Source organism: Hyaena hyaena, unplaced genomic scaffold (genome assembly GCF_003009895.1).
Source record: "Hyaena hyaena isolate Hyena2069 unplaced genomic scaffold, ASM300989v1 scaffold_794, whole genome shotgun sequence".
NCBI classification, from domain to species: domain Eukaryota; kingdom Metazoa; phylum Chordata; class Mammalia; order Carnivora; family Hyaenidae; genus Hyaena; species Hyaena hyaena.
The window spans coordinates 653,952-666,363 of record NW_024081427.1 but is presented as its reverse complement, the minus strand read 5'-3'; the positions used below and the strand labels follow the sequence as shown (position 1 = coordinate 666,363).

The 12,412-nt window shown below is 38.0% G+C and overlaps 1 protein-coding gene across 5 annotated transcripts in view; it reads right to left on the bottom strand.

The window, feature by feature from the left end:
• Positions 1–12,412, bottom strand: part of CIBAR1 (CBY1 interacting BAR domain containing 1) — a 26,775-nt gene extending 14,363 nt beyond the window's left edge. The window contains exons 1-7 of one of the 5 annotated variants that reach the window (XM_039219158.1): positions 12,303–12,412; positions 11,528–11,762; positions 10,343–10,366; positions 8,213–8,281; positions 7,151–7,252; positions 4,776–4,781; positions 2,649–2,753 (exon numbers count right to left, since the gene is read on the bottom strand). In XM_039219158.1, coding sequence (XP_039075089.1) covers positions 2,649–2,753; positions 4,776–4,781; positions 7,151–7,252; positions 8,213–8,281; positions 10,343–10,366; positions 11,528–11,762; positions 12,303–12,328 — 567 coding nt within the window. In that variant the 5' untranslated portion in view covers positions 12,329–12,412. The remainder of the gene's footprint in view (positions 1–2,648; positions 2,754–4,775; positions 4,782–7,150; positions 7,253–8,212; positions 8,282–10,342; positions 10,367–11,527; positions 11,763–12,302) is intronic. The other 4 variants (XM_039219159.1, XM_039219161.1, XM_039219162.1 and 1 more) reach the window with 4 other exon arrangements.

Below are 12,412 nucleotides of genomic sequence, written 5' to 3'. Positions count from 1 at the left end.
ACTTAAATGAACTATGAAAACTATACAACTGTTAGAAGAAAACAGGGATAAATCTTCATGATCCCAAATTTGGCAGTGGATTGTTAGATAAGACATTAAAAACACAAGCAACAAAAAGAAACAAATATATTGGATTTCAAATATAAAAGCTTTTCTGCTTCAAGGAGCACCATGAAGACAGTGAAAAGAACCCTGAGGATGAGAGAAAATAATTGCAAAACATAGATCTGAAAAGGGACTTGTATCCAGAATAAAGAACTTTTACCACTCAATAATAAAAAGACAGCCCAATTAAAATGTGGGCAAAGGGTCTGAATAGACATTTCTCAAGGAAGACATACAAATGTCCAATAACCATTAGCAGGGAAATGCAACTCAAAACCACAATGAGATACCATTTCACACCCACTAGGATGGCTGTGATGAAAAAGTCTGATGAACAGCAAGTATTGATGAAGATGCAGAAAAATTTGAACCTAATGGTAGAGCCACTTTGGAAAACAGTCTGGCAGTTTCTCAGATGATTAAAGATACGGTTATACCATGTGATGCAGCAATTCAATTAGATGTAGACCTAAGAAAAATGAAAATTTGTGTCCATACAAAAACTTGTATATGAATGTATCATTAATCACAATAGCCAAGAGGTAGAAACCACCCAAGTGTCCATTAATGGATGAACGGATAAACAAGATGAGGTATACTCCCATAATGGAATATTTGGCCATAAAAAAGAATGGACTATACTGATAGGATACATACTATGACATGAAAGCATGTATATAGCTAATATACATATATATGTATGTATAGTTAATAATGAAAGCATTATGCTAAGTGAAAGAAGCCAGTTACAAAAACCATGTCATGATTCCATTCACATGAACTGTTCAGAGTAGCCAAATCCATAGAGGCGTGAGATAAGTGATGTTGCTTAGGGCTGGGGTGGGCTGGGGTGGGGGAACTGAGTTCTAGGTCAACAATGTTCTAAAATTGAGTGGTGATGAGTGCACATATCAGAACACATTAAAAGCTACTGAGTTGTACATTTTAAATGGGGAAACTGTATGGTGTATGAATTATATCTCAATTTTCTAAAAAGTAGGTTTCTTCCTGTCTCACACTTTGTGACCACCAAGAGACTTCCAAGGGTATAATACAGTAGACAAAGAGAAAAGCTTGGAAGCCCTTCTCTGCGCACCCTCCACGATGCAATCCCTCTTTCTATGTCCTAATGCTTCAGAAAATCCCAGGTACTAGGAATTGCAGTTGGGAATTCTGCACTCAATTTCTCTGCCTGTTATGTACCTGGTGGTCGCTCAGGAAATTAAAAACACATGTAGAGGTAGTCTATGCCTGAAGTGAGCCCCAAGGCTCATTCCATGTGTACAAGGAAATCTTGCAGGCATGGGGAGCAGTGGGAGAGAGGAATCAGACTGCCATCACTGAAGAAGCCATCAAGTGGCAATGGAATCAAGCATACCTCCGCAAGTCTCCATTCTCATTGTTCAGGTTAAAGCTATTTATTTTAATATCCTTTCTTTATCCCTCAGTTTCTGAGACGATGTCAGCGACTATAATATCCTGCCCTCACTCTCCCACCTCAGTAAATGGAGGTTGTCTCAGGGCAGCTTCCTGAGATGATCTTCATGAGTGGTAAGCTACTGTTACAAAGCAGAGAGCAAAGTGAATTTAGAGGCTTTAAAAAAGGGTTTTGGTCTTCAGGACCAAACCATAGACTTTTGAACATGGCTGTCAGAAAAAATCAAAGTTCTGAAATCCTTTAAAACTGTGAAGGGGGGAAAAAGGTGCAAATGATTGTTGTTTCAGGGACTGTAAAGAGGAATGATATAATTAAATGGCCGACAGTGCTTATTTTGTTGATAAGAACATAACTTTTGAAAGCAGGATGTTTTCTTTGTTAATAGTTGTAAAATGACAAAAAATATTTTTCTTTAAAGCTTTTCCCCAGAAAATTTGCAACAAGCCAAAACACATCCTAGATGACCTGTTTTAAAGGACATAATACGGCCATAAGCAATCCTCCAAATCTTTCCAGATGCATATGAAAAAGTCACTGGAGACTTCTGAAGTCCATGATCCCAAAGATGTCAAATCTATTATGTTGCAATAAAATAAGGCAGTTCTTATCATGGTGGATGCAAATTTATGTGGTTGGCTACTCTTACCTATTTATTTATTTGATAATATCTAGCTACTAGAGAGCATTTAATGAGTATATTAAAATGGAGAGCACAGATTTTTAAAATACATAATTGGTTTATAGTTCAGATTTTTGGCTATGATACTTTGGTAAATTACTTTCTATCTTTGCTTAAATTTTATGAAATATATGGATAACACCATCTCATTCTTACGAAGTTGCTGTAGAGAGAATTCATATAAAGTGCCTGGAACAGCACTGGATGCACCAAAATATAGTAAATGTTAGTTTCCTTTGATTAAATAGAAATGGAATAAGTTGAATATCTGAGGAAACAGGAAAATAACATCTGATAGATTTTTATTTATAGTACCTTTTTCCTACAGACTATGGGCTAAAGAAATCAGAATAACTTAAATTTTTCATACATTTAAATAAACAAGATTAGAAAACATGTTTCAAACTTTAACAGTTACTTTATTACCTTAATATCCTTTATTTTCTGCTTTTCAAAATTGTCAATAGTTTCCTCCAGATGACGAGTTGTTCGGGTAGCATCCATCGTGGCTCTCTGTAATTCAGTTTCTGCCTGCAAAAAAGTTATTTCCCAACCAAAGATATATAAAACAGTTCAAGTTCGAATCCATTCAACTGAGCCTATTTGTAAATGTTACCATTGCCCTATTGGCTTTTAGGTGTAACATTGTAAATTGTTCAAGAATATATTTTACCACATAAACTAAAACGATCTATATAATAAGCACGTGCAGAATAAAGAACTTTATTTTAAAAAAGTGACATGATTCCTGACCTCAGACAAAAGAAAACATAACTCCTTCCCTTTCTTTCTACGAAACCATTTTCTTCCCCTATATCACCCTTGGATTGTTTACTGTAAAACAATTTTCTGTATTTTCTACTCCTTTCACCTGTCTTACTGTCTATGCCATTTATCAATCTATTCTTTTTCTTCTCTCTAACCCTTTATTTTCCAAAAAAGAATGGACTTGTGACTTAAGTATTTTCAACTTTCTAATCCTCCAAATGCATTAGATGTTTCTAATCTTAAAATACCCTAATCAGATACAGGAGAATATATGCTACAAATATTTATTTCAGGATGGGGTATATTATCACACTGTTACCATTTAGTTAATGCTTATTACAAAAGGTACATACCAGTAAGAAATTAGATGGCAAGTTTAATGCTTTGCTTCATATACCGAAATGACAAGTACTCATACTATCTAAATCTGTGTTGTATAATCAGTATGGTGGCCAGTAGCCACATGTGGCTACTGTAAGATTTAATGATTTAAAAACTACTTCCTCATTTAGTTTAATTGCATTTCAAGAGCTCAGCAGCCATATATTGCTAGTGGCTACAGTACTGTAAAGTGCAGAACATTTCTAATCTACTCATGTATTTCACTTAAAAAAGCATCTCTTACTTTAAGAACTGTAGTTGCCCAAAAGTATTTAAAAGATTTTGTTATTAAACAGTAGAGGCTTAAAAGACATAGCCTAATTATTGATTAAATTCTTCTAATACAGTTTTGTTTCCTGTACTAGTAGTATATTTACTCAAAAGTATCAAATATAATCATTTAATAATCCATGGGAAAAACGTGCATGTCATCAAACTTTAGTGACACATACTGTTTTGACATATAGCCCTTGCTTTTTCAAGAAAATGTATAAATTGAAATAAGTGAAAGAGTTTACTAGAAGGATCCATTTCTTGACACACCACTTTATTACCCACCTGCGACTGAAATTTTTCATAAAGGAAAAAATACATTTCAAAGCGAACAATTTTTTTCAATAAATTAAAATCATATGCTCAGAGTTATAATCTTGCAATTAGATTATACATTAATTATAACTTTATATTGATTTTTTACTCTTACATTTAGAATAACTCATGGGGCACCTGAGTGGCTCAGTTAAGTGACTCTTGATTTTAGCTCAGGTCATGGTCTCACGGTTTCGTGGCTTTAAGCCCTGCAACAGGCTCTGTGCTGACAGCGCAGTCTGCTCGGGATTCTCTCTCTCCTCTCTCACTGCCTATTCCCCAATTGCAGTGTTTCTGTCTCAAAATAAATAAACTTAAAAAAGAATCTAGAATAATTCAAGTACATGATTTTAAGATGCTAAGTATTTGAAAATAGTCATTTATATGTATGTGTACGTTTGCCACGAAGGTGTAAAGTTTTTAAAAGCATAAAAACTTTTAACTTTTTTTTTTAAGTTTACTTATTTGAAAGAGTGCACACACATGTGCCAGAGAGGCAGAGAGAATCCCAAGCAGGCTCCGTGCTCACAGCAGTAAGTCCAATGCAGGACTCGATTTCACTAACTGCAAGATCATGACCACTGCCAAAATCAAGAGCCTGAGGCTTGAACCAACTGAGCTACCCAGGTGCCCTGGGCTTGAGATTTTTAAAAATATAACTTTATCACAGGAAATTCACAAGTAAAATAGAACTCCTTTGTAGATTGGTATGAAAAAGTTTCTAACAGTTATTTGATGCATATTAACCTTCTAATGGGAATATCCAAGCAGACTAAATTCTTAATAGTGTTACATGTGACTCATGCAATTCTTTACTTGTGACTACTTCCTTCTGACTTATGTCTTTGCCCTCCCCAGTTACTGATAGTGTCAAATTAAAAAAAAAATGTTTTTTGGACACATAGGTAGAATGGGCTAAACCAGGAAAGAGAGTGAGAAGCAGAGGCGACATACAGCTAGGACACCTGTGTTTTAATCTTCCCCCACCCTCCACCAACTAATATTCATTTCTGAAAGTCTCAAATCCTTTCACTAAGGCACAACAACTCACCCAAAGTTAACATAGCTATTTTTAACAAAAAAGACATAGGTTTCTATTTTTTTTTTTTTTTTTTTTTTTTTTTCCTGAAAACTCTTCAAAATCCTATAATGTATCAATTTGAGTAGGAAATGCTTTTGATTAAAGCACTATGAGGGGCGCCTGAGTGGCTCGGTCAGTTGAGCATCCGACTTGAGCCCAGGTTATGATTTCACAGCCTATCAGTTCAAGTCCCATGTCAGCCTCACTGCTGTCAGCACAGAGCTGGCTTTGGGTCTTGTCCCCCCTCTCTCTGTTCCTCCCCTTGCTCATGCTCTCTCAAAAATAAGCATTAAAAAATAAATAAAATACTATGACACAACTCTGTGAGTTAGAGGTATCAGTATAGTTAAGGAAATTAGCCATGAGTGTAAAATGGCCTATAAAATGATGAGGCAGACTGGTGTTTTCCAAACTGTTACAGGAAGCTTTTTCCAAAGCCACCCAGGGCCTTGCTGATTGAGCACACAGGCAGAGTCCTGAGATTCTTCTTTGTCCCATTCTCTTATATCAGAGCTACGCCATGTTTTTTACATACTGAACTTAACAGGCTTGCTTCTTTTAAACTATCAGATGAATTTTAAGGGTCCATCCTAGTAAATATTCTATAATGCTATGATTGAATATTTTTATATTTATATTGAATATATTTATATGTAGATTGTCCTTTATTTTCTAGTCTTAGGTTGTCAAAATCCACTCACTTTTCCAGTGAGCATAGCATTTCACCTACAGCTGTAATCTGTTCTGTTGTTGCATTTATTTCCCCCGATGTGAACCTAAGTGACCAGTTTCATCTACAGTATAAGACTGCCTCCTCCATAGCAGTGTTTACAACAGACCATCAAAGTCAGAAACATCTTTGTCTTAGGAATGTTCATTTCTGTGTTATATCTCCACACTAATACCCCTGATTCAATCCTGCCAACCACTCGGGATTCTAGATGTGACATTTTTCTGCCTTTATGTATCCTCCTTGAAACAAAACAAGAAAATTTTGACCTCTTGCTTACTTCTTAAAAACTGGTGACGACCTGGTCTCTCTGCCTCAGTCCCTAGTTGGCAGCCATGAATTTTCCAGCATTCTCTGGCTTTTCTGACTTGCTCAAAACCCAGACTCCGTAATCTAGTTGTTAAGTCTTAAGCATTAACTAGATGTTTCTGTCCCAGCCCCAGATGGGGACTCCAGCCCTACGGCTGCCCATTTTTGTTTATTCCAAGGTTGGGCTTATGTTCCTTTGGTCCAAAGGAAGGAGGACTAGGCAACTGCTGCAGCCCCAAATTATTGCTCCAGGGAATCCCTCCAGGAATGGAGGTATTACGGAACCTCAAATGCCCCCAGTAGGGCCACTCCTAATTGGCTGAGCTAGCGGTAAAAACCTTCAGGAAGTAGGAAGGAGACAAAAGGAATGGGAAAAAGAGGTAGCAAGATAAATTAGTACTTTCTATACAATTGCACCTATCCCATCTGTTGGCAGTTAGCCAGGAACTATTTTCTATCCTTTTATGTAGTCATGAACAAGGTACTCTGTAGCTTAAGTAACAGTCATTCTTTCTTGTCACAGTTCATAGTCCTATCTAGATCTTTTTGTGTCCAGCTAAGGACCTCAATTTTACTCTAGAACCTCCTGAGGGTATTTGGCTGGCAGTCATAATTGTGGTTTCAAATTGTTGTTTTTAAAGTTGAAGAGGATTATACTGGGGAAAAATGACTTTTCCTTCCTTTTCTCAAAAGCAGGACAGACAGGGCATTGATATACTAGGAGTCATGATAGATCTTTAAGTTAATTTTATAATTAATATTTAGTCATCATGTGAAACAAAACCTCAGAATTTTGAACTTACTTTTTATAAAAATATCTACATTTATAAGTGTTTTACTTTTTGAATATCTATTATAAAACTTGAGGGGACAGAATTTAGGTGGTGTATTCTCTTTAAAATTAGTTGATTTCTATAATGAGAATTTGTAAATGCATATGTTTCTTTTCAACTTTTATATTCAAATTTTCTGCACAATTTAAAAGTAGAAATACATAATTTCCATACACATTTACTTTTGTACAGCATACCTTACAAAACATTTTTTTAAAGATCAAAAGTCAAAGGATACAATAATATGTCGATCAGAAGGGTTTCGTTGTCGTGTTCTTTCTAACTGAGTTAACTGTTTAGCTTCTCGATTCCTTGCTGTTAATGTAGCTTTGAGGTCATCCTGAAAATAGGCATCTTTGATTAATAAAAATCTTGGATTTAAGAAGTAAAATACACACACTCTGTTTTAAGAATGGGAAAACACTGCTTGTTTGGTCCAGGGATCATTACCATAGGAATTATTACTACTGCAGGATCAGTGTGTGTGTGAGAGCGTGCCTGTGAATGTGTGCATTTCTTTCATATCTTCTCAAAATAGTGACACAGCCAAGATATTTCAATACGAACCTATTACCATATATATAATGTTACACGTATAAAATTTTGACTGTGGAGGTAGTTACGTGTGTATACACAGTCAAAACTCCATGAACACTTAAAACAGGAGAATTTTACTGCCTGTAAATTATACCTCAAAGCTGATTTAAAAAACAGAACTTGGGCTCTAACATATAGTATGGAGACTATAGTTACTAACACTGTATTGCATATTTTGAAGTTTCTTAAGAGTACATCTTAGAAAGCCTCATCACAAGAAAAAAAATTTCTGACTATGTATGATGATGGATGTTAACCAGACTTGTGATGATCGTTTCACAATGTACACAGATATAAAATCACTGAAACTAATATGTCAGTTATAACCTCCCTAAAAAAATAGAGCTTTGTTACACTCACTTTTAGTCTCCTTGTTATTGGCTGCTTTCAAATAAAAATATATAAACTTGATATAAACTTATATGCATTTAGTAAAACAAGTTCTGTCCATATATTCTTCATGACTATAAATATTAAATATTTTAAACTTTCTATAATTATGTTTTATGTTGCTATAGTCTACTTAGTAAACTCAATAAAAATATTTCACTACTCTCAAAGTTCTAAGAAATGATGATTCATAAAGTGTGTAAAAAGAACTATGTAAACACTACATTATACTTTTTATTGAGGACAGATATTGGAAACCTCATCCTCTTTGCCACAATACCTAACAAATAGTAGGAAAAATGAATTTACTTACTCGTTTCATTTTTACAATGGTTCCATAAGCTTTCAAAGGTTCAACTACTTTGGCTTCAAGTCTTTCAACCTATTGAAAATTATTATAAAATATAACTGAAAAGAAACACAGACATGTCAAAATTTAAATTCTGAAATAAAACCTGTACTCTTTAACCTAAACATAATTACTACACAGAGTAATGTTTTATAATGTCAGAGTTTATAAAAAAGCATAATCACCAGAAATTGATAAAACTCAGAATCTAAACTCAAATACAATAAAAACTGTTAAGTTGCAGAGTACAATGAAAGAAGGAAAGTACCTTGTATACAATATGGCAAGAAAGTGTCTCCAGTTTCTAAGAAGCTTATCTCTGCCACACGATCATCTCTGTATTACTTTTCTACCTCATAGTTGCTTTTGGGTAAGTCTCAAGATATCTCAAATTTTAATACAGCTACCATTGTCAGTGTGTTTATCACAGTGTTGGATATTCTACATATATTATCTCCAAAAGTATTAGTCCAACTTTCCAGATAAGAAAACTGAAGCTGAAAGATACAGCATATTTGACAAATTTTAAATGACACAAATCCTCAAAAACAAAAACAAACAAAAAAAAAAGCTTACAGACCACTGTATTAGCTGCAGTTCTTTTCTGGGAAACGATTTGCAAATTACCAAAGCTTGGAGAACAAGACAAATGGTCTCAGTGTTGCTGAGCTGTCAAACTGCGTGGTTGATTTTTTATTTAGAATTAAACTGTTTTTCTTGGGGCGCCTGGGTGGCTCAGTCACTTGAGCGGCTGACTCTTGATTTCATCTCAGGTCATGATCCCCAGGTCGTAGGATCTAGCCTCATGTTGGGCTCATCACCGAGCATGGAGCCTACTTAGGATTCTCTGATTCTCTCTCTCTCTCTCTCTGCCGCCTTCCCTGCTTGCACTCACCCTCTCAAATTAAAAAAAAGAATTAAAGGGGCGCCTGGGTGGCTTAGCCAGTTAAGCGTCCGACTTTCGCTTAGTTCATGATCTCGCGGTTCGTGGGTTCGAGCCCCGCGTCGGGCTCTGTGCTGACTGCCAGCTCAGAGCCTGGAGCCTGTTTCAGTCTGTGACTCCCTCTCTCTCTGACCCTCCCCTGCTCACACTGTCTCTCTCTCTCCTAGAAATAAATAAAAAACATAAAAAAAATTTAAAAAAAAAGAATTAAACCGTTTTTCTTAAACATTACACTTTTTATCTCATTTTGAGTAATTAACTGTGCTAGTGGAAGGCACTGAAAAAGCAGGTTTTTTGAAAGACAAATATAGGGGCGCCTGTTGGCTCAGGCGGTTGAGCATCCAACTCTTGATCTCGGCTCAGGTCATGATCTCATAGTTCATGAGATGTTTCCTGAGATCTAACCCTAAGTCAGGCTCTGTGCTGACAGTGAGGAGCCTGCTTGGGATTCTCTTTCTCCCTCTCTCCCTGCCCCTACTCTCTCTTTTTCTCCCTCTCTGTCTCTCAAAATTTGGGGTTTAAAAAACCCCAAAACTTTAAAGGCAAATATATAAGTATAGTGTAAGAAAAATAACTCTTGGACATTAAAATTTTCTTCATCAGGACAAGTAATAGAAGATGACATTATTGTTCAAAATGAACATTATTTTTAGGGGAGGAAGAAGGCTGTTTTTAAATGTTCATTTATTTTGAAAGAGAGAGAGTGCATGAGGGGGGCAGGGACAGAGAAAGGAGAAAGAGAATCAATCCCAAGCAGGCTCCGCATTGTCAGCGCAGAGCCCAACACAGGGCTCCATCTCATGAACAGTGAGATCATGACACGAGGGGAGAGCAAGAGTCGGAACCTTAATTGACTAAGCCACCCAGGCACACCAGGAAGAAGGCGTTTTTTGATGATTCACGTTTACATAGTCAGTACTTTTCACGTCGTATTGGTTTTCCTATAAACAAAATGAGTATGAATGTTTCACTGTGAAAGATTTTCAGAAAATAAAATCAAGTTCTCATCGAGTATTTAAATATTAGAATCCTAAAATCAAAACCATGAATACTCAGATAAACTATCCTGTTTAGTCTATAAGATTTCAAATAATCACACACTGATTATGCAGTCAAGGGCCATCTAAGTCTCTGTTCTTTTTGTTGCCTACCTTTTGTTCATTGTTCATTAGCACCTCCACCATTTGGGAAGCAGGGGAAATAAAAAAGAACAAATGTAAATCAGTTCACTCTGCTATTTGATAAATAGCATAAAGGTTTTCTAGAAAGGGGCACTGAAATTATTGTCTTAACATGGAATTTTAAGGTTATCAGTGAGTATAAATAATTTTTGAACACAAAGTCCCCAGTTATGTTTAACTGAGAGTAGCTTATTATAGAAGAATATGGTATGACAAGAACTCAACTTTTCCCCAAAAGTACCCCCAAATCTAATTACTACTCAGATTTCCATTTGACTAGCAAGTGTAGGTCCAAAGATCATTATCTTTGTTTTTGTGAGTTTGTTTTTTTTTTTTTTTTGATAATTGAAATTTCTGGATTAGGCTTTTAAAAAGTACCAAAAGCACTGATGAGAAGAGTCCAATAGAAGCAATGTAGATCCTAACGGGGCACTTTTCTGACAGTTAAGCTGTAACTTAAAACCTAAAATAAACAGAAGTGAAAGTGCTTACGAGGTTTTAAAGGTAAAAATGGACTTTCATGAAGAAAAACAATTACAACACCATCTTGTTCCCTCCTTTCCAAAGAAAAACAACAATAACCAAAAAAACCCAAAGCCACTCCACCAAGTCTCACTACTAGTTTGGATCTATGAATCAGTAAATCACTGCTGCTTTTATTTTATTTTATTTTATTTTATTTTTTTGGTCAATGAAATATTGGTCAACTTTCCAGACCACTGAAGCAGCAAAGATCTTTTGTCCAATTATTACTCATTCACTCATATTACCACTCTCAACATCTTCCATCTCCAGACATACTTTAAAATATACTTACGTGCACACAAGCCACAAGTCCTGCTTCTTTTCTTTCCCATGGGTACTATGTTTACTACCCCCTGTAAATAGCCACCCCTTGGCCAAAAGCGGGCAAATGAAGTGGGGAAATGCAGGACTGCAGGACACCCTAAAGTTTAGTTTGAAAACGGTAAAATCACAAATCACAGGGAGCTTCCCTTTAATAGACTCACACAGAGTTACATGAAAATGCACGTGTATCGTCAAGTGTGCGTTCGCCACCGCAGTTAGGGGATTACAAGTGGAAGTCTTCACGGTTCCTTCATCCACTACTTCAGGGCTCATTCATAACAATGACGCTGTGACCTCACTCCATACCTCTGCTTGTCGATAATCCTGAAGTTTGGCAAACTCCTCGGCAAAGTTTTTCAGGCCCTGCTTTAAATTTGGGGTCTCCGTGGAGGCATACACGTTGATTTCATTCACCAGTAGGTCTGCTTTGTCTCGCAGTCTGGCAGTTTTCCGCACATAAGCAGCAAAGATTTGGCACAGCTCTCCGAAATGCTTCTCCACATTTGTGACAGCGTCTTGCAGTTGTCTGGTTTGAGCGTCCCTAGAGAAGAAGAGGACACAAAACGCGAATCATTCTCACTAGAGATGAAATGGCTTCATCGCCACGTTAATTTGATATGGGAACGTTCCCGTGGCAAGTCGCAGCTTCGAAGGAGCAAACCATCAACGATCCCACCACCTCCCGAGCCGGGCTCCCCTCCTCCAGGTCCCCACGTCGGGGCCTGGCCTCAATACCCCGACTGCCGGCGCACGGAGAGGCCGGGCTGTGGCCCGCCGGCCGCCGCGCGGGGGCGGCTGCTCGGGCTGCGCGGCTCGGCGCGGCCCGGGCTCCCGGCTGCCTCCCGCGCGTCTGCACCGCCCGCGGCAGTACGGGCCCGGCGAGCGTGGCCCCAAGATCCGCCCCCGGCCTCCGGGGCTCGCAGCCCTGGGAAGTAGGCCCCAGATCGCAGCGGCGACGGGCCAGACCCCGGGCCAGGGTCGGAATTCGGCGCGGAGGCCCCAGAGAGAGAGGCTCCGCTTCCCCCACCCGCGCCCTCGCGTGTGGAGGGGCCCAGGCCAGTTGAAGCCGCGGGGCTGTTACCGGTTTTCCAAGCTGCGCCTCAACATCTTGCCTTGCGCACGGCCGGGGACCCCGGGCTGGGCCCAACGACCTGGGCTGCGAGGCGCCCGAGCGTGCGCCGGGGCGCGAGC